Consider the following 23,180-nt stretch of genomic DNA (forward strand, 5'->3'; position numbering starts at 1 on the left):
ACTGGAGAGTAATAGGGCGGGAAATCCAAAAAATTAATAATAATAAAAAAATAAAAATAACAAAACGTAAAGCTCTCAAACAAACCTCAATAAACCGATAATTATGTGACAAAACCATAGCAGCTGTTGCCCTTTTCTCTGGCGGCCATGTTAGAACTTTTCCCCAGCGGCCATGTTAGAACTTTTCCCCGGCGGCCATGTTAGAACTTTTCCCCAGCTGCCATATTAAAACGCCATGTTAAAACTTTTCCCCGATGCCATGTTAGAACTTTTCCCCAGCTGCCATGTTAGAACTTTTCACCGGCTGCCATGTTAGAACTTTTCCCTGGGTGCCATGTTAGAACTTTTCCCCAGCTGCCATGTTAGAACTTTTCACCGGCTGCCATGTTAGAACTTTTCCCTAGCTGCCATATTAAAACGCCATGTTAAAACTTTTCCCCGGCTGCCATGTTAGAACTTTTCCCCGGCTGCCATGTTAGAACTTTTCCCCAGCTGCCATGTTAGAAATTTTCACCGGCTGCCATGTTAGAACTTTTCCCCAGCTGCCATATTAAAACGCCATGTTAAAACTTTTCCCCGGCTGCCATGTTAGAACTTTTCCCCGGCTGCCATGTTAGAACTTTTCCGCAGCTGCCATATTAAAACGCCATGTTAAAACTTTTCCCCGGCTGCCATGTTAGAACTTTTCCCCGGCTGTAACCCCAGCTGCCATGTTAAAACTTTTCCCCGGCTGCCATGTTAGAACTTCTCCCTGGCTGTAACCCCAGCTGCCATGTTAAAACTTTTCCCCGATGCCATGTTAGAACTTTTCCCCAGCTGCCATGTTAGAACTTTTCACCGGCTGCCATGTTAGAACTTTTCCCCGGCTGCCATGTTAAAACTTTTCCCCGGCTGCCGTGTTAGAACTTTTCACCGGCTGCCATGTTAAAACTTTTCCCCGGCTGCCGTGTTAGAACTTTTCCCCTGGCTGCCATGTTAGAAATTTTCACCAGCTGCCATGTTAGAACTTTTCCCCGGCTGCCATGTTAGAACTTTTCCCCTGGCTGCCATGTTAGAACTTTTCATTGGCTGCCATGTTAAAACTTTTCCCCGGCTGCCGTGTTAGAACTTTTCACCGGCTGCCATGTTAAAACTTTTCCCCTGGCTGCCATGTTAGAACTTTTCACTGGCTGCCATGTTAAAACTTTTCCCCGGCTGCCGTGTTAGAACTTTTCACCGGCTGCCATGTTAAAACTTTTCCCCGGCTGCCATGTTAGAACTTTTCCCCGGCTGTAACCTCAGCTGCCATGTTAAAACTTTTCCCCGGCTGCCATGTTAGAACTTCTCCCCGGCTGTAACCCCAGCTGCCATGTTAAAACTTTTCCCCGATGCCATGTTAGAACTTTTCCCCAGCTGCCATGTTAGAACTTTTCACCAGCTGCCATGTTAGAACTTTTCACCGGCTGCCATGTTAGAACTTTTCCCCGGCTGCCATGTTAGAACTTTTCCCCTCGCTGCCATGTTAGAACTTTTCCCCGGCTGCCATGTTAGAACTTTTCCCCGGCTGCCATATTAGAACTTTCCCCGGCTGCCATGTTGTTTAAAGCTCGAGCCAAAATCAAAACGCCATGACTCGGCTGCGTAGCTGGTGCCACATGGGAAATTTAACTAATACGGCTCTCACCTAAAAGAGCCCCCACATCTCCCAATAACCCAGCAAATTCCCAAACCAATCGGGCTCAGCACCGCCTCACCCAACCCACCCTTCCAGTCCGATAGGGTTTAAATACCACAGATAAATAATGCATGGGTTTTCACATACCAACTACCCTTCCTGCCCAGACACACAGCCAGCAGGGGCAGGAAAACAACCCCGGAATCAGGAAGCATTAAGAGGAAAAAAATAAATAAAAAAGGGGGAAGAAATGAATTCACCTTCAAAACTCTCTGAAGGAGGAGGGACGACATTTGCTCGCGGCTAAAACCCACAAATGATAATTAGGCAGGGCTGACATATTTCCCAGAACACATTAAGCAGCAGCTCCCACTGCCCATATACAAGTGAATTAGGCAGTAAAGTGAATCGTGACTTATATATATATATATATATATATATATATATATATATATATATATATATATATATATATATAAGTCACGATATAAGTCAGTATATGACATATATAATCCTCAGATTATATATGTCATATACTGGCCCTCTCAGTAATACTATACCATGTGTATCAGTATGTACTGTGGTACTATGTTAGTAGTGTTAGAGGTACTGTTATCTGTGTACCATGTGTACCAGTATGTACTGTAGTACTATGTTAGTACTGTTAGAGGTACTGTTGTCTGTGTACCATGTGTATCAGTATGTACTGTAGTACCATGTTAGTACTGTTGTCTGTGCACCATGTGTACCAGTATGTACTGTGGTACTATGTTATTACTGTTAGAGGTCCTGTTTTCTGTTTACCATGTGTACCAGTATGTACTATGGTATTATGTTAGTAATGTTAGCGGTACTGTTGTCTATGTACCATGTGTATCAGTATGTACTGTGATACTATGTGAGTACTGTTAGAAGTACTGCTGTCTGTGTACCATGTGTATCAGTATGTACTGTGGTACTGCTAGTGGTACTGTTTTCTGTGTACCATGTGTATCAGTATGTACTGTAGTAATGTTAGAGGTACTGTTGTCTGTGTACCATGTTTATCAGTACTGTGGTACTATGCTAGTACTGTTAGAGGTACTCATGTCTGTGTACCATGTGTACCAGCATGTACTGTGGTATTATGTTAGTACTGTTAGAGGTACTGTTGTCTGTGTACCATATGTATCAGTATGTACTGTGGTACTGTTAGTACTGTTAGAGGTACTGTTGTCTGTGTACCATGTGTATCTTTATGTACTGTGGTACTGTTAGTACTGTTAGAGGTACTGTTGTCTGTGTACCATGTGTATCAGTATGTACTGTGGTACTGTTAGTACTGTTAGCGGTACTGTTGTCTGTGTACCAGTATGTACCGTGGTACTATGTTAGTACTGTCAGAGGTACTGTTGTCCTTGTATTATGAATGAATGGATGAATGGCTTTATTTGTCGTTTCACAACTGTACAATGAAATACGTGCAACTCCCCAGTGGTACAAAATAGAAAAATAAAATAAATACAAATAGACACATTTTCAGCACAATCAACATATAATGTATGCATAAATGTAAACATAAGTGTAATATCTATTGTCATTATTATTATTATTATTATACAAATGTCCTTAAACTCCATGCCATGATGCAACATAATAAGTGGGCGGGTCCATTCCTTGGGCCTCGGGTTAGAATGACGTAGGAGTCTATTTGATGGATAGTGCCTTTCTTAGGATACCAGATGTTCCAAGAAGAGCCATCTTCTGTATGTCTTGTATTCTGATGTTACCCGGCGGGATCCGTCGGGTGTATTTCTCCATCCCTTTTTTTACAAGTCCCAGGGCTCCTATCACTGCTGGTATTGCTGTGGTTTTCATTCCCCGCATTATTATTATTATCATTATTATTATTATTATGTACTGTGATACAAGTTGTGAGCAGGTCTATGTGTTCCTGTCCATTTACACGTGTAAAATAATGACCCAGACTTTGGTACATACATTTATATAACACTAGTAAATGGCCATAAGAATACTACAGCAAAGCAAAAGTGTCTGTATTTAAAAAAAAAACAAAAACGAACATCAAATAAAATACTACGTCTCAACCATTTCTTCACCTTCTTCTTTTCCAGTCTGATCTTCTCCCTTCTTCCTGCAGGACTGCCACATGCACTGTGTGTGTGTGTGTGTGTGTGTGTGTGTGTGTGTGTGTGTGTGTGTGTGTGTGTGTGTGTGTGTGTGTGTGTGTGTCTGCATGTGTGTTTGCCAGCTCAGTCACTGAATAAACAAGGATATTTTGGCACGTGTCGAGCTTGGTTAATTTAGTCTCGTCTCAGGCGAAACGCCTCTGTCTCCTGCTGTCTGTCGGAAGCAGAACACTAGTTTGTGTTGGTTTGTTTGTCTGTTTCAAGAGAAAGGTCTGTGGTTCTGTGCTGTATGAGCCTTTTAACCCCGGCCTATGCTCTCAGTTTACCATCACTTGTTGTCCTGAGCACAACAATACATTAACACTCATACTGGACACAGGACTTTCCAGAAAAAGAGTTATTCACAACAACATCTCTTCAGCACGATATCATTCCAGCTACTTTCTGCTTCCATGCACAAGACGTGGAATTTGATGTGGAACAACGTACCGAACAACAAACGTCTCCTGGCAAAACGGGATTTTGCAGTTTCCGTTTTCCCAACGGTGATGCTTTTTGATCATCAGACCTCGACTGTATCTCATCAGTTTATTCCTCTTTATTTATTTATTTTTCTGTACACGAAGTCTGTCTCATTCTTCTATTTATGTTGGGTTATTTTCACGTTCGCAGCGGCCTCACCCAGTACCGGTGTGGGGAGATGGTGGGACAAATTCACATCTGCGGCGGCCTCACCCAGTACCGTCCACGCAGTGTCTTTGTCCGCATCTGCATCTAACAGTGTCTTCATTTGATGGCTTGGAGAGCTGGACCAGGATCAGCTGGGAGAGCTTGGTCTGCTGCATTCTGTGGGTCCAGGGACCACGGACCTGTGTGGAGCTGAGCCCGAGGAAGAAACACCGAGGGCGGTCTGACAGGACGCGGACGCAGGGCAGGCTAAGCTAACTGCTAGCCCATGCAGACCGGCAGTTCCGAGAACACTGAGGGCGGTCTGGCAGCGGCCTCATGTAGCCTTGAATGTGGTTTTAGTGTCGTAGTGTGGAGTGCGGGGAGGTGTGTCGAAGGTGTCTGCCTGGGAGAGCTGGCGTTGGATCAGCAGGGGGAGCTTGGTCTGCTGTGTCCTGTGGGCCCAAGGACCACGGCTCTGCCTGGAGCTGCACCCGAAGAGGAAACACCGAGGGCGGTCTGACAGGATGCGGAAGCGGGGCAGGCTAAGCTAACTGCTAGCCCATGCAGACCAGCAGTTCCGAAAGCCATCCTGGCTGGCGTTCGTTCTCCTGGACAGTGATTTTTGTTTAGTTTAGATATGTGTGTTCTTGTAGTTTCTGGATTGTTTTTGTCTTCGTGTTGCACTGCTGTGGGCTGGGGGAAACCACGTTTTGTTTCATTTCATGTGTGCAAGTGCATAGAAATGAAATGACAAAGTGTTTCTGATTATTTCTTGTCCTTGTTCTTTTAGATTAATCATCTTTCATGTTGCCTTTACTACTGGTGATAATGAATATGGACTGGGTTTTACTACTGGTGGTAATGAATCTGGCCTGGGTTTTACGTCCACTCCCTCGTTCTCCTCGTCTTTTGAACCTTTTCTTTTTTCTGCTTCCTGCTGCATACCTGATTTTCCCTATGTGGATTGATGAGGTTTATCTAACAGCTCGTCATGAAAACCAGCAGGCCTTAGCTAGCTGTATGTTGGTAGCCAGGTGAACTCTTACCGAGTTAGTCCCCAGGACCTGCAGGTCCGGCTCTCTGGACTCCAGCAGCTTGGCCACCATGTGAAGGAAACTCTCCACGAAAGGCTTTATGCTCTGAGAATGACAGGCCATGAGCAGCTGGTCCAACGCCTCCATCGCTATGACCACGTAGCTGTGAAGAGACAGAGAGACAGACCGATTAAGAGGAGGCAGCACAGCAGACAGAAATAGAGCCAGGCAACCTGTAGGGGAAAATCCACGACAAGATGTGTGTTGAAAGATTTTAACGCATAAAGCTGAGGCAAAGAACCACTTGGTGAGAAGCAGAGGGTATTTGCCACCATGGAGTACATAGTACATATCAGTACATTTGCTACTTAGTAATCATATGATATGATAGTATTAGTATATTTCCTACTTAGTAATCATATCATATGATATGATAGTATTAGTATATTTGCTACTTAGTAATCATATCATAGTAGTATGATATAATAATAATAGGTTTTTTTTTTTTTTTTTTTTTTAGGTTGGGTTGAGAGCAGCTAGTTTCAGTCGCCGTTGTCGCTGGCATCTCTCGTGTCCGAGGATCCATTCCAAGAGATTATGGTGTGCTTGAAACGAAGATGGCTTGACAGTCCAAGGTGAAAACAGAAGAGACGGGAACAGCGTGGACAGGGGATAGTAGGGGGTGGACCCGTTCCTGCGGCTCTCTGTTCTTGGCGGATTTTTTGCCGGCGGCGCTTTTCTTCCACATGCGTTCGTTTGTCAGTTTCAGCCTTGATGGAACCAGCCAGGCAGGCAGCTCTCCAGTATTTTCGATTTTCCGCTACTTTTTCCCCAGTTCTGAGGGTCAACGTTGAAAGTGATCAGCGTTCCCTTGATATAGTCCTTGTACCGTTTTCTGGGAGCTCCTCTTTTTCTTTGACCTTCAGTCAGTTCAGAGTATAGGATTTGTTTCGGGAGTCTGTCATTTGGCATCCTCTGGATGTGGCCAAGCCACCGCAGCTGGTGATGTTCAATTGTCATCTCGATGGAAAGGAGATCGGCTCTTTCGAGAACTTGATTGTTGATGACCCGTTCTTGCCAGGAAATTCACAGAATACTTCTCAGTTTTTGCTGTTGGAAGCATTCTAGTTTATGGATTTGGTACTTGTAGAGCAAGGATAGGCAACATGGTCCAGAAAGGTGTGGGGTTAGTGCAGGTCTTTGTTCCAACCAAGCAGTTACACACCTGATTCTATAGATCAACCAATAGTCTTGTTCCAACCAAGCAGTTACACACCTGATTCTATTAGTCAACCAATAGTCTTTGCTAAGGACCTTGATTTGTAGACTCAGGTGTGTAACTCCTTGGTTGGAACAAACACCTGCACCCACGCCGGACCTTTCTGGACCATGCTGCCTATCCCTGTTGTAGAGGGTCCAGGCTTCACAGCCGTACAGGAGGGTTGAAAGAACCACTGCACGGTAAACCATGAGTTTGGTTGATGTCTTGAGATCACAATTATAGAAAACACAGTGAGAAAGTCGTCCAAAGGCAGTGTGGGCAACTTTCAGTCTGTTGGTGATATCCGGTTCTAGACCAGTTTAAGTGTATGGGAGACTAAACCAGTGCAGTGGAGAGTTAATGATTTCTGTGATGAGTGAGGACAGAGCTGGAAGACAGTCCTTAACAAGACTGGATGGAATGGGATCCATAACACAAATGGAGCTTCCTACCAAAAAGTTGGACAGCTCCATTGGGTGGGGGTGGGGGGGGGGTCAGATTGCTGTAGATGGTGTCAATTTTAGTTTGGAAAAATTAAAGGAAAGAGTTGCACTAGTTAACTGTGAAGGAATTAGAGGAATTATGACTGGGAAGTATTGTGGTATACAAGTATTGTGGAAAAGAGAGCCTTGGGGTTGGTGGAGCCAGAGTGTATGAGGTGTGAGTAGTAGGTGAACTGGGCTGTAATGAGAACGTCTTTATATTGTTGAAGGTAGTCTGTGTAGACAGGAACTGGGCTAGAAATAAATGCAGGTTTTGAACGACTGTTGAAGGGATTAAAAAAAAGATAGGTAAAATCGCCTTTTGTCAGCTCGGACTTACTTTCATTATTGTGGGGAAATTAATGGAGCACTGGGAGCTTCTTTAGGATGTCAGGGACAGTGGCTCCAGGAAAGCAGCGCATGACCGCATTTACAAACGAATGTTTTGGACTATGGAGTCCACGATGATCAAGATAATGGGGGGAGCGGGGACTGAGTGACTGATCGAGTCTTGGGAGGGGATGAATGTTGTTGGCCTGAGGAAGTGGCATTGGAACTGGGAGTGACCAACCTGCTTGAATGCCAGGGAGGATGGTGCAAGGGAATGCATGCAGGAGGAGCCGCTATGGCAGTGGCAGTAGGAGATGGGTCAGCCACCGCAGCAGCCGTTGTAGAAGGGGTAGTCCCAGCTGGAGCAGGGACCGGTTCCACATGGGAAGGGGCAACATTGGTCACATGAATAGCATCGCCCATGGGAGCATCAACAGGGTGAGCCAAGGCATCACCCAGCAGTATGGTAAAACGACGTGAGAGGTTTATAGGTGGAGGCGAAGCAGCTCGGGGTCATTCCGTCTTGCACAGGTTTGACTACCACCTCTGACCAGGTAGTTTGTGAGCTGGGAGTGGAGCAGGAGGAGGGCCAGCAATGAGATAATGGGTCCCAGAGGATGGTGTCGGAGAAGGCTAAGGTCATGACTGAAATCATTTTGGACTGTGAAGCTGCGGTGTCAATAAAATCAGAGAAAAAGAGTCCTTTTTCACAGTCCATCTGAGAGCCGTCGGATATCAGCCTTGAGGTTGGTAATGTCACTTATTGTTTTTAGGCAATTGTTGCAAAGCATAGTAATATTAAACCGGTTGATAGATGGTCACAGAAATTAAAGTTAACATCGATTAGCCATTAGCTCCATCGGCTCATGCAGGTGGCTGGAATGAAAGAGGAAGATGCAGAGGATGGGAAGAGATGGAAAGGGACGATCCGCTGCGGCGACCCGTAACGGGAGAAGCCGAAAGTATTAGTAATAATAGCCATTAGATCCATCACCTGAGGGTTGAGTCCTCATGGTTCTCACCAGGAGTACAGGGAGTCAGTGCAGTAGTCGATGACTGGGTAAAAATCCATAAACTAGGCAAACCATAAAAACAAATAAAATAATCCAAAGGGGGCATCCGGGTGGGTGGTGTGGCAGTCTATTCCGTTGCCTACCAACACCGGGATCTCCGGTTCGGATCCCCGTTTGAATCTCCGGCTCGGTTGGGCGTCTCTAGACACAATTGACCGTGTCTGCGGGTGAGAAGCCGGATGTGGGTATGTGTCCTGGTCGCTGCACTAGCGCCTCCTCTGGTCGGTCGGGGCGCCTGTTCAGGGGAACTGGGAGGAATAGCATGATCTTCCCACGCGCTATGTCCCCCCGGTGAAACTCCTCACTGCCAGGTGAAAAGAAGCGGCTGGTGACTCAACATGTATCGGAGGAGGCATGTGGTAGTCTGCAGCCCTCTCCGGATCGGCAGAGGACCGCTTGGAAAAGTGGGGTAACTGGCTGGGTACAATTGGGGGGGAAAAGGGGGACAACCCCCCCCCAAAAAGAAAGCACTCTGTGAAACCTTTCCCCGGATAAACATAATCCAAAACACCCCGAACATTTCCTGTCTTATCTGAACTACAGGGAGTATTTCTTCAGGTGTACACGTGGTACTTTTGAACTCTGCGATATGGAGCTTAACACGCAACAGCGCCCCTCCTCTCCACCACTGAACGTCTATGGGTGATCTTGTCAAAAAACACACAAACAGCCTCGAGAGTGAATGACATAACCAACGCGGCCCGCCGCCAACCCAGCGGACTGAGCGCCTCTTTAGAGGGCACACGGGTTTGAGGCGCTGCCAAGCTGTTTGGTACCAACACATGGATGATTACAGATGGTGCGCGAGAGGCAACGAATGCCTTTGCTCACTGTCGCCTCTCTCTCTCGCTCTCTCTCTCTGTGCATGTTTTTCTTGCAGTTTCTCTTTCAGCTCGAGGGAAGTAACAGAAAGGGGGGGGAGGGGACAAAAAATAAATCACAGCCAGTTAGAGACAGTTCTGTTGGTGATAATTCCAGGATTGATATGGCACTGCTCGTCTTTTTTTAACGGATTACCTAAGGGAGGCTTCTATTTCTGGTCCTCTGATGCCGTATAATTACCATCCAGGAGGCATTTTTTCACTGCAGTATTAGATCATAGGCCGGAGAACTAAACGGATCTGGGTAACTCCAATAGAAAGGACATTTACTGTCACAATAACCTTGTTAAAGAGTCTGAAAACGAGGCTTTTTCCCCAAAGTTTTATACGCTTAACAAATTAAGATGCAGCCCAAATCCACAAATGAAGAGTCTTAAGTGCTGTACTGTTGTCTGTGTACCATGTGTACCAGTATGTACTGTGGTACTATGTTAGTACTGTTACAGGTACTATTGCCTGTGTACCATGTGTATCAGTATGTACTATGGTACTATGTTAGTCAGTTAGAGGCACTGTTGTCTGTGTACCATGTGTACCAGTATGTACTGTGGTACTATGTTAGTACTGTTAGAGGTACTGTTGTCTGTGTACCATGTGTACCAGTATGTACTACGTTAGTACTGTTACAGGTACTGTTGCCTGTGTACCATGTGTATCAGTATGTACTATGGTACTATGTTAGTCAGTTAGAGGCACTGTTGTCTGTGTACCATGTGTACCAGTATGTACTATGGTACTATGTTAGTACTGTTAGAGGTACTGTTGTCTGTGTACCATGTGTACCAGTATGTACTGTGGTACTATGTTAGTACTGTTAGAGGTACTGTTGTCTGTGTACCATGTGTATCAATATGTACTGTGGTACTATGTTAGTACTGTTAGTATGCATTGTGGTACAAACTTGTAGAAGTTTTATAGGTATATCCTTGGAATCACTGATATAGAAATTCCGTTTTGTATTTCTAATATCAGATTTTTTGAGGCTCAGGGAGGAATCTATCAAGGTCAGGGTCAGAGGTCATGATGGTCCTACCCATAGCGGTGTCGCACCACGTCCCTGCTCAGCCTCTCTGCCAGGTAAGCGCCGATCCTGTCCAGTTTCTCTGGGGCAGACACGGCGTAGAAGGTCAGCTTCTCCATGTCTGATTTACTGAGACCATCCTGGGTAAAGAGGAGGAGACAGTTTGGATTCAAACAATATTCCAGTTTCACACTGATGCTGCAACAGCAAACAACCTACAAGTCATTTCTCACTCATTTTTTCCCCCGCTTTTTTTCTCCCCAATTGTACTTGGCCAATTACCCCACTCTTCCGAGCCATCCCGGCCTCTGCTCTGATAATGAAGTCCACAAGCTCTCCAACATTTGGTGCACCGGTTTGCTTACAGTAAAGGCCCTTGAGATGGAGACGGGGGTGGGTGGTAGAGAACAGAAATCTTCCTCTGTGGACGCCATTCCTCTACGCTCCCGTTCAGCTTTCTAATGAAGCGGGAGGTTAAGAGGAAGAAGTTGTTCTCTGGGTTATCACATTCAAGAACAGGATCTAGCGAACCTAAAGGCCTTTCTGTCAAACTACAGCAGTCCAATCATTTCGGTTCTGCGGCTTCTTCGTGACGCCGGAGTCACTCTGTTGCCCCCGAAAGCCGAGGCATCGCGGTAATAACAGGGTCTGGGTGAAAGACAGACTAAACACAGTCGCTTTCAGACAGCCATGTCAACATCCATCCTCCTTTAGAGGCGTCCTGGTCGCGACATTTGCATTATCCACCCGGTTGGTCTGTCTTTAAACTCAATAATCCAGCAGATGACACTTTGTTCAGATGAATTCGCGCAGCCATCTTCCATCTTTAGAAAACAGCTCTGCTCAGATTGGCTCTCATCAGTTTTTTGCCTCTGCTATATTTCGTTTTTTCTCAGTTTAACTTGTAGATTAAAGCTAAGAACTAATGTAACCTTATTAGCTAACTACTACTACTACTACTACTTTCAGCTGCTGCCATTAGGGGGAGCTACAGCAGATCATCCGTTTCCATCTCTTCCTGTCCTCTGCATCTTCCTCTGTCTCACCAGCCACCTGCATGTCCTCCCTCACCACATCCATAAACCTCCTCTTTGGCCTTCCTCTTCTCCTCTTCCTCCTCCATATTCAGCATCCTTCTCCCAATATACCCAGCATCTCTCCTCCACACATGTCCAAACCATCTCAATCTTGTCTCTCTTGCTTTGTCTCCAAACTGTCCAACCTGAGCTGTCCCTCTAATATACTCTTTCCTAATCCTGTCCTTCTTCATCACTCCCAATGAAAATCTCATCATCTTCATCTCTGCCACCTCCAACTCCTCCTCCTGTCTTTTCATCATTGCCACTGTCTCCAGACCATACAACATAGCTGGTCTCACTACCATCTTGTAAACCTTCCCTTTAACTCTTGCTGGTACCCTTCTGTCACAAATCACTCCTGACTCTCTTCTCCACCCACTCCACCCTGCCTGCACTCTCTTCTTCACCTCTCTTCTGCACTCCCCGTTACTTTGGACAGTTGACCCCAAGTATTTAAACTCATATGCCTTCATCACCTCCACTCTTTGCATCCTCACCATTCCACTGTCCTCCCTCTCATTCACACATAGGTATTCTGTCTTGCTCCTACTGACTTTCATTCCTCTTCTCTCCAGTGCATACCTCCACCTCTCCAGGCTCTCCTCCACCTGCACCCTACTCTCGCTACAGATCACAATGTCATCTGCAAACATCATAGTCCATGGAGACTCCTGCCTGATCTCGTCCATCAACCTGTCCATCATCATTGCAAACAAGAAAGGACTCAGAGCCGATCCTTGATGTAATCCCACCTCCACCCTGAACCCATCTGTCTTTCCAACCACCCACCTCACCACTGTCACACTTCCCTCATACATATCCTGCACCACTCCTACACACTTCTCTGCCACTCCTGACTTCCTCATACAATACCACACCTCCTCTCTCGGCACCCTGTCATATGCTTTCTCTAAATCCACAGACACAATGTACCTCCTTCTGGCCTCCTCTATACTTCTCCATCAACATTGTCAAAGCAAACACCACATCTGTGGTGCTCTTTCATGGCATGAAACCATACTGCTGCTGCTGATCATCACCTCTCCTCCTCTTAACCTAGCTTCTATTACTCTTTCCCATATCTTCATGCTGTGGCTGATCAACTTTATACCTCTGTAGTTGTTGCAGTTCTGCACATCACCCTTGTTCTTGAAAATCGGTACCAGTATGCTTCTTCTCCACTCCTCAGGCATCCTCTCACTTTCCAAGATTGTGTTAAACAATCTAGTTAAAAACCCCACTGCCATCTCTCCTAAACATCTCCAAGCCTCCACAGGTATGTCATCTGGACCAACCGCCTTTCCACTCTTCATCCTCTTCGTAGATGCCCTCACTATGTCCTTGCTAATCCACAATTTATATATATATATATGGACGTTGGATGTTGTGTCCAGATGAACTGATTCACCTTTCTGTGACCTAATATCCCTACACTGAACCACACAGGGCAGCATGATGGTGCAGTGGTTAGCGCAGTTGCCTCACAGCAAGAAGATCCTGGGTTCGAATCCCGGGGTAGTCCAACCTTGGGGGGTCATCCCGGGTCGTCCTCTGTGTGGGTTTCCTCCAGGTGCTCCAGTTTCCTCCCACAGTCCAAGACATGTAGGTCAGGTGAATCAGCTGTACTAAATTGTCCCTAGGTGTGAATGTGTGTGTGTGTGTGTGTGTGTGTCTCAGCCCTGTGGTGGACTGGCAGCCTGTCCAGGGTGTCTCCCCACCTTCTGCCCAATGACTGCTGGGATAGGCTCCAGCATCCCGTGACCCTAATTCGGATAAGCAGTCTGGATAATAGATATGTGTATATACACACACACACACACACACATATATATATATACATATATATATTTAAAACTAAATGTATAGTTTATCATTTTATTTCATAGTGCTTGGCTCCATTTTCAATTTCTTTTTTTTCATTTAAAAAAAATTCTTTAATTTTTATTCTCCATTTTCATTTTCGGCGTCCATTTTTCTTGGCTCGATTTTCGATTTTCAACTCGTCTGCTGATATTAAAAAGTGTGCTGTAAGAGCTTATCTATCCTACTTCTCATTTATTAAGCACCACTTATTAGGAAGCGTGACGAAGAGACTCGACTCCCGACTAACAGGACTGAGGATGATGAGGATGAACCCCACAGAGATCTGCTTACTTTAGGGTCCTCAGGAAAGATGTTGTCCACCAGGCGCTTGTATCGGGGCCTCAGGGGCCCGCAACAACCGCAAACACCTAGAACACAGAACACACACACACACACACACACACACACACACACACACACAGAGAGGAGCATGTTAGCAAGGTGTTGTCCGCCTGGCCTTCCAGCCCAGTATGTGGTTTACTTGATAAATAACCCCGGTTGTGAATCTGAAGGGTGTCCGGGTCCAGATCACACATAATGAGCCCGGAAATAAAACCCATCAATGCAATCCGACTCTGAACTCTTGACTCGGATATTGACTCCAACAGGTCGGCGCCTATCGACTGACATTAATTAGTATTAGCAGCTGCGGTCTGCGAGTCGATAGCATCGATGAGTCATTAAAGTCCTTGTAGGCTGAATGAATACCAGCATGATAATTGCGGCACGGCGGAAACCATTTCACACCAGCCTCTTGTCTATCCTGAAGTAGCTGCTACGTCTGTTTTCATGAACAACGCCAAAGAGAAAAAAAGATTCAATGTGCCAAACACGTTTTATTCCAAACGATGTTGAGGAATTACTTGTTTGTGTTGATAAATTCAATCAGTTTTCCCTTCCTACACCAATTAAAGGAACAGTTCAGAATTTTTCTCCTCAGTGTTCATGTAGTCACAGCTGGTTTCCATTTTCACAGTCGTCCACGGTTTTCTTCCTACTGGGCACAGCTCGTCATTTACACGTCAACGTAATTAACGAGGGACAAATCCACAATCGAAACCCCTCCTTGGTTCAGACCAAGCTCACACCACGCCGTACCCAATTACACTGGTCAGCTTACAAATTACTGTCATTTCCAACAGTGGCTTGTGGTTGTGTTGTGGTTGTGTTCCTGCCACGCTACTTCCTACAGCACCGCCTGCAAGACTCACAACATGCACGTTCATCTACACAAGCAAACAACCAGATAGAAACAACACAGCCACGGGAATCAAGTAAAAATACTAATCAAAGCGCTGCTTTTCGGGAAAAAAATGTTTCTCATACATTTTCTAATGTTTTAAAAAATAATAGTATACTTGAAGTTTACTTTATTAAGTTCAAGTATATGTACTCGTCGTATGCTTGTAAGTATACTCGAGTATAATTTTGAGTAGTATATCTCTAAGTACTTAAAAAGTAAACTGAACGTATACTCACCGATTTTTACTTTAAAGTAAGTATACTAATAGCGCACGTGAATAAACTACTTTTTCGTATGAATTCAAACACAGCAGCAGCAGCCACATGGGAAGGTGGGCCTCAGCAGCCAACTACATTTGGCTTCGTGCAAACCGAGAATTTTAATTTAGCTTAATTTAATAAAAAACATTTTTAGAGAAAAGCAATACTACGATTAGCATATTCGCATTGCAGATGTTTTATTTCTGTATTTTTTAAGTGTTTTTTCAAGCAGATAAACTAACACATTGCACCTTTAGGGTTCGCTGGGGGGGGGGGGCTGGAGTATATCCCAGCATGCACTGGGAGAAAGACAGGGAACACCATCGACGGGTCACCAGTCCATCACATATCACACACGGCAGTACCAGTATGCCACACATTCCTGTGTACGTGCTTCCTTCCTCTTTTTTTGGGGGGGGTCCCCATTTTTCTCCCCAATTGTACTTGGCCAATTACCCCCCTCTCCCGAGCCGTCCCAGTCTCTGCTCCACCCTTCTGCCAATCCGGGGAGGGCTGCAGACTACCACATATCTCCTCCCATACATGTGGAGTCACCCGGCCGCTTCTTTTCGCCTGACAGTGAGGAGTTTCACCAGGGGGACGTGGCGCGTTGGAGGATCACGCTATTCCCCCTTCCCCCCCTAACAGGCACCCCGACCGACCAGAGGAGGTGCTAGTGCAGTGACCAGGACACATACCCACACACGGCTTCCCACCCGCAGAGACGGCCAATTTTGTCTGTAGGGACGCCCGACCAAGCCGGAGGTAACACGGGGATTCGAACCGCCGAGCCCCGTGTTGGTAGGCAATGGAATAGACCGCTATGCTACCCGGACGCCCCCGTTTTCTTCCTCTTTTCGCCGTGTCTTCTGCGAAACCCCAAAGTCACTTTGTTTTAAATTTGTCTGAAGAAGAAGCTAAAGGTCACGGCAGCAGCCAGACCCTCTGACAGAGTCAACGAGACAAGAACAAACTAAAACACCAGAAGAAGAAGAAAAATAGTTCAATAGTTCAATACAAAGAACAAACTAAAACATCAGAAGAAGAAAAATAGTTCAATAGTTCAATACAAAGAACAAACTAAAACACCAGAAGAAGAAAAATAGTTCAATAGTTCAATACAAAGAACAAAATAAAACACCAGAAGAAAAATAGTTCAACACAAAGAACAAACTAAAACACCAGAAGAAGAAAAATAGTTCAATAGTTCAATACAAAGAACAAACTAAAACACCAGAAGAAGAAGAAAAATAGTTCAATAGTTCAATACAAAGAACAAACTAAAACACCAGAAGAAGAAGAAAAATAGTTCAATAGTTCAATACAAAGAACAAACTAAAACACCAGAAGAAGAAAAATAGTTCAATAGTTCAATACAAAGAACAAAATAAAACACCAGAAGAAGAAAAATAGTTCCATACAAAGAACAAACTAAAACACCAGAAGAAGAAAAATAGTTCAATAGTTCAATACAAAGAACAAACTAAAACACCAGAAGAAGAAAAATAGTTCAATAGTTCAATACAAAGAACAAACTAAAACACCAGAAGAAGAAGAAAAATAGTTCAAAAGTTCAATACAAAGAACAAACTAAAACACCAGAAGAAGAAGAAAAATAGTTCAATAGTTCAATACAAAGAACAAACTAAAACACCAGAAGAAGAAGAAAAATAGTTCAATAGTTCAATACAAAGAACAAACTAAAACACCAGAAGCAGAAGTAGAAGAAAAACAGTTCAATACAAAGTTTGTCTCGCGACCCCGAGCAGGACAGGCAGTGTGGATGGATGGATGGATGGATGGATGGATGGAGAACTGAGGAAACGTGATGAGTTAGCCCACACAGCCGACGGACAGAAAACCGGTTAAGATGATGGAGAAAGAAAGGCAGAAGACAGACAGACCGATACGATCGACAGATATACATACATACTTTATCGTCACACAAGAGGATATTTGTTTTCAGCTTCAGTAGAAACGTACACATACTATACATACCACAACACACGGCATCCACAGACAACACAGACGTGTAGCGCAGCAGTACACAAACCGCAGCTTTTGTTTCTAATGATTTTTGGCCAAATATTTCTGGGTCACTTTAAGCGGGTAATATTCTTCTTCTTCGGATTAATTTGTGGCAGACCAGACGCAGCAAAATCGTATTGCTGCCCTCCACGGGTCATTTGTACAACTCAATTGAATGAGCTAAATCCTCATGGATGAATGAACGAATGAATGACTTGTTTCAGTCATACGTTTGTGTTCATGTGCGACAGACAGAAAAATAGAAAACATTATCGTACATATTTACATCAGCCCATTTCACACAACAAAACTCATCAACCAATGACCGGAAAGGGAGGAGGCTGAAGCCCAAGGCTTATTGTTGCCTATATCCTAAAATTAAGCTAGAATATCAGAGTTACAAAAGGAAGAAAAAAAGAAGACTTTATACTGAGGTGTAATCCCTAATTATTTCACATTTTAAAGATTTTTTTTGAAACTCAACATCAAGCTACACAATTTCAACTCATCATGAAGACCATTCCATAGCTTGACTCCCCAAACTGGAACACATCTATATTGTACACTGGTTCTCACTTTACATGTTTCAAAAATACACAACCCTCTTAATGTAGAGTCCAATAATAAATTATTTCAATTAATGAAATGCGAGAGCATATTAAGAGAAGACACTTTTTGTCATTGTACATATAACAAAATCTCTTTCCTGCATTTAACCCATCCTATGCTAGGAGCAGTGGCGGGCCGCAGTGCAGCGTCCGGGGACTTCTTTCCACTGCCTTGCTCAGCGGCACAGACAGGAGTATTAACCCTAACATGCATGTCTTTTTGATGGTGGGAGGAAACCGGAGCAACCGGAGGAAACCTACCGCAGACACAAGGAGAACACGCAAACTCCACACAGAAAGGACCTGGGGTCCGAACCCAGGACCTTCTTGTTGTGAGGCCACAGTGCTAACCACTGGGCCACCGTGTTGCCCAAATGACCATTGAGTGAGTATTGTGTCACATAATGCGATGTTTTGGCCAACAGAGTAATAGCTATAAGCTAGTGTGGCATTACAGGGCAACGCGGGAGAAGCGGCTTCCTCAACAGGTTTGTACTGTTGCATGGTAACCTCTCGTTATCCAGACAAATTCCATATTGTATTGTCCACCGTCTCACTAAATGTCTTGTTGGCACACATTGCCCTATCATTTTGGCCAAAAAGTTGCCCAGTGTGTCGTCAACCTTATGTTATTTGTCGTCTTCACTTAGGTAACTTGCAATTACAGTGACCACTGTGTTTTGTGTTTACAATAGCTGCTAACGTTACAGTATATGACCAGTACTTGTAGCTTCCTGATGCATAATCAGGAATCAGGAACACCACAGCAGTACGACACAAAGAGAAAAACCCATCCAAAAACTACAAGAACACACTTCCAAACTAACAACAACAACAAAAGAAACAAACCACTGTCCAAAGGAATGAACGCCAGCCAGGATGAGTGTCAGAACTGCTGGTCTGCATGGGTCAGCAGCTAGCTTAGCCTGCCCTGCTTCCGAGTCCTGTCAGACCGCCCTCAGCGTTTCCTCCTCGGGCACAGCTCCAGGCAGGGGCCGTGGTCCCCGGGCCCACCGGACGAAGCAGACCAAGCTCCAGGCAGGGGCCGTGGTCCCCGGGCCCACCGGACGAAGCAGACCAAGCTCCAGGCAGGGGCTGTGGTCCCCGGGCCCACCGGACGAAGCAGACCAAGCTCCCCCAGTCAGACACCCTCGACACACCTCCCCGCACTCCTCACAACGACATCAAAAACACCAGTCACCGCCAGCTGAGGCCGCCGCCAGACCGCCCTCGGTGTTATCGGAACTGCCGGTCTGCATGGGCTAGCTGTTAGCTTAGCCTGCCCCGCCCTCTCAGCTGATCCAGCGCCAGCTCTCCCAGCCGTCAAACGAAGACAAAACTTAGAGCCAAACATGGACAAAGACACAGCATGGACGGTACCGGGTGAGGCCGCCGCAAGTGTGAATTCGCGCCGCCATCTTCCAACACCGGAAGCAGAATCACCACCTTCTGTCCTGTCTTTTGCACTCTGCGGACAATATCGCCTGGCTGCTTACCGGTTTTTCGCTGAGTGGGTGCTACAAGGGGAGACACTTGGCAAAGGGAACTGCATCGTCTTGCCCACCTGTGACGTACACCTGAGTCAAATATCGGTCCCCCAGTGGCCAGTACAGAGGGCACGCTGAAGTGGACGAAGCAACGGGCGAGTGCTGACCATGTAGCATGCAAGCCTTTGTGGACAGTTTGACCTTGAAGCTTGTTGGGTCTGATCTAGACTTTGTCTTGTCAAATCATGTGCAGTCTGCCAAACATTTATTTGAAAATTAAATAACACGTTGTAATGTGTTGCTTTAATTAAAGGTGTTATATATGCAAATTTGAATTGTTTATTTTCACACGTAACGACTATCAAAGTTGGCTGCAGGTACACGTCAGGTCCATGTCAGATGCATGTAAGATCATACCTGCTGGCTTATGCACAGGTCACTGAACATCCCACACAGAGCAAGCCAGGTTATTTTCGGGAGAGGGTGACATATGCTTAAAAATAAACCATTTGTGGCAGAATGGGGGAGCTGTTGCCTTTGGGGTGGGTTTTCTAAGTGAGAAGTAATGAGCTTTAAAAAACACATTTTACCCTGTTATGAAAACAGGACAATTAAGCAGAACCTGTTATGTACTTTTTTAAAATTCAGGTATTTACTAAAAAAACATTATAAAGACCAAAAAAGGATGAAATATAAATGCATAGTACAAAATATTTATATTTTTGAAAGACAAAGTTTCAGTGAATAACAATGTTCTCTCCATGGACTACTACCACCACCACTACTACTACTACTACTACTACTACTACTACTACTACTACTACTACTACTACTACTTTCGGTTGCTCCCGTTAGGGGGCGCCACAGTGGATCATCCATTTCCATCTCTTCCTGTCCTCTGCGTCTTCCTCTGTCACACCAGCCACCTGCATGTCCTCCCTCACCACATCCATAAACCTCCTCTTTGGCCTTCCTCTTCTCCTCTTCCCTGGCAGCTCCATGTTCAGCATCCTTCTCCCAGTATACCCAGCATCTCTCCTCCACACATGTCCAAGCCATCTCAATCTTGTCTCTCTTGCTTTGTCTCCAAACCGTCCCTCTAATATACTCATTCCTAATCCCGTCCTTCTCCATCATTCACAATGAAAATCTCAACGTCTTCGCCAGCACAGCTCCACAACCAGGAGAACTCGGCTTTATCGGCCAATATAACACTCGCTGAGGAATTTATTGCTTCGATTGACTACATGTGCCCTCAACACTGGACATCCACATATAAACCAGCGGAACTGCCCTTAAATATTCCACAACAGGGCATCCGGCTAGCTTGCCGGTCTACTCCTTTCCCTACCAACACGGGGATCACCGGTTCAAGTCCCCGTGTTACCTCAGGCTTGGTTGAGCGTCCCTACAGACACAATTGGCTGTGTCTGCGGGACTAGCGACTCCTCTGGTCGGTCGGGGCACCTGTTCACGGGGGAGGGGGAACTGGGGGGAATAGCGCGATCCTCCCACGAGCTACGTCCCCCTGGTGAAACTCCTCACTGCCAGGTGAAAAGAAGCGCCTGGCGACTCCACATGTATTAGAGGAGGCATGTGGTAGGCTGCAGCCCTCCCCTGATCAGCAGAGGGGGTGGAGCAGAGACCGGAATGGCTCAGAGATTGGGGTGATTGGCCAGGTACAATTGGGGGAAAAAAAGGGGGGGGTAAATAAACAAATATTCCACAATAAGAATTTTCGGTAACACTTTAGTATGGGGAACATATTCTAAGTAACAAAAACTTAATTACTAGTGAATTAGTAATGATCAAGATGTCACTTTAGTATGGGGAACATATTCTAAATAACAAAAACTTAATTTAGAGTAATTTAACACTATGAACACTTGTAGTTTTGTGTGTTGTTATGTAAGAACAGACCATATTCATTAAGTGTTAGTAAGGGAGAATAACTCTTCTTGTGGTACCACCACCTTATAAAGGCCATACTAAGCAAAGCATATTGAGATGGTACTACTAATAAGCAATACTTCTGAGGTTATAGAGGGAAAACTCATAGTTAATGGCTTACTGGTTGTATAATAAGGCCATGCAGTATACGGCATTAATAAGTGCTTAATAAAGACCAATGAAGAGCCAATATGTTGCTAATTTGCATGCTAATACACACCTAATTAATGGTGTATATGTTCCCCATACTAAAGTGTTACCGAATTTTCTGACTAAATGAATACCAATGGACTGGATCTTTAAATGCTCAACTATGAGTTACGGACCCACAAAGCCTCTCGGAAGACAGGGTGAGTTGAAGTCACACGGTTTTCAGGAGCCATTTCCAACCAACCCCCTGCATAAGAATGAACTGTGGGGGGGGGGGGGAACCCCCAAAACCCCCACGAGACTTCATTTCCCATGTCTCCCTGCTTCGACAGCTTGCTGAGTCATGGTGTCCCCTCCCCTCGATGAGCACACGCTCAGAGGGTTAAGTAAGGTCACCTCAACACCTCTCGAGGTTTTTTTCTTCCTCTTCTTCTTCTCCTTTATCCTCCCCGCACAGCAGAGTGTGATGCGTGGCCCCCGGGAGCCTGGGGATTAATAACTTCATTAAGACTCATATGAGCCATCCGCCATCGCGGCAACCTTTCCTGATCCGTGGCTTTGAGCCATCCATTATGGATCCTGCAATTACCCGCCGCATTCAGGCCCCGAGCCGCAGGGAGCCGCTACTGATATGAGCCGGTTCGCCAGAATCCACTTCTAATGGTCGAGATTTAAGAAACCAAAAACCAGGACGTCTGAGTCAGAACACCGTTCAGCGACATATCTTTTATTTCAAGTTGCCAAGTTTTAAGGGAATGAGCAGGGCTGGAGATCGACAGGTACCACCCATCCATCCATCCATCCATCCATCCACTCATCCATCCATCCATTATCCGAACCACTTATCCTGCTCTCAGGGTCGCTGGAGCCTATCCCGGCAGTCATCAGGTGGGGAGACAACCTGGACAGGCTGCCAGTCCAACCCAGGGTCAGCCAACACACACACACACCGGGACAGGGACAGTTTAGTATGGCCGATTCACCTAGAGACCTGGGATGACCCCCAAGGTTGGACTACCCCGGGGCTCGAACCCAGGACCTTCTTGCTGTGATGCGACCGCGCCAACCACTGCGCCACTCGACAGGTACCATCCAATTCAGTATGACAATTCCCTTGTTTCTTTGAGATGGATGACGGAGCCTCACATTGTGTGTCTGTCGTATGAAAATAATTGTAATAAAGGTGTACATGTTTTCTAACTTGTACACATATGTATGCTGACTTTGAGAAGACTGAAAGCCGCTTCATACATTACAAAACCCAATGAACAAGCCCGAGGATTAAAAAAAAGCAAAGCGAATCTTCGGTCACGTGTGAACGGGAGGGGTAACAACCACGGGTGACTAGAGTCGCTAGGCCTTGGCTAACGGGTCGGACCCTTTAGTCGACTGGTTAACACAGTCGCCCGTGGTTCCCGTCCCGGCTGCGGCGGTTCCCGGCTGCCCCTGAATTCACCACATAGTTTGCGCTGCCGCCGGAACCGGATGTTCTCTTCAGCCCTTCGGTCACAGGATGCAGCGAACGGGAGCATTCGCCAGTGTTCATTTGGCGCCCGTGTGACCGCGCCCTAATGTTCACTCCTTCCTCCACTTCTATCCATGAACCTGACCTGCCACACTCCTTCGTACACATTTAGCCATAAAACTGACCTGCCACACGGTTCGGAAAACCTGGCTCTCCTTCCAAGCCGCTATGAAACACAGTTGAGTCACAATATTGTTCATTGCGACTTCAATGGGCAAACCGAACATCACTCGTTCACACAGCGAACTATTTTTAAGCCGAACCTGACTCTGGGGGGATGAGAGGAGAAGGACATTTAGAAGCAAATGTGATGGAAATGACTTTTTAATGTTCATTGCCTTTGCTAAAACTGATGAGTTGGAACGTCGCGAGGAGAGGTTCATTTCAGTACCCGGAAGACCGGGCTGGGCGGTATAACGGCCTCGATGCTATGAAATGACCTTTTTAGGTCCA

The 23,180-nt window shown here is 45.6% G+C and overlaps 1 protein-coding gene across 1 annotated transcript in view; it reads right to left on the minus strand.

Moving 5' to 3' along the window:
* The window catches only part of efr3a (EFR3 homolog A (S. cerevisiae)), a 216,090-nt gene that overhangs the window by 117,111 nt on the left and 75,799 nt on the right, over positions 1 to 23,180 (minus strand). Inside the window, exons 2-4 of the mRNA XM_056293933.1 lie at positions 13,768 to 13,844; positions 10,547 to 10,674; positions 5,499 to 5,649 (exon numbers count right to left, since the gene is read on the minus strand). Of these exons, the coding sequence (XP_056149908.1) occupies positions 5,499 to 5,649; positions 10,547 to 10,674; positions 13,768 to 13,844 (356 nt within the window). The remainder of the gene's footprint in view (positions 1 to 5,498; positions 5,650 to 10,546; positions 10,675 to 13,767; positions 13,845 to 23,180) is intronic.

Source organism: Lampris incognitus, chromosome 14, assembly GCF_029633865.1.
Source record: "Lampris incognitus isolate fLamInc1 chromosome 14, fLamInc1.hap2, whole genome shotgun sequence".
Taxonomy (NCBI): domain Eukaryota; kingdom Metazoa; phylum Chordata; class Actinopteri; order Lampriformes; family Lampridae; genus Lampris; species Lampris incognitus.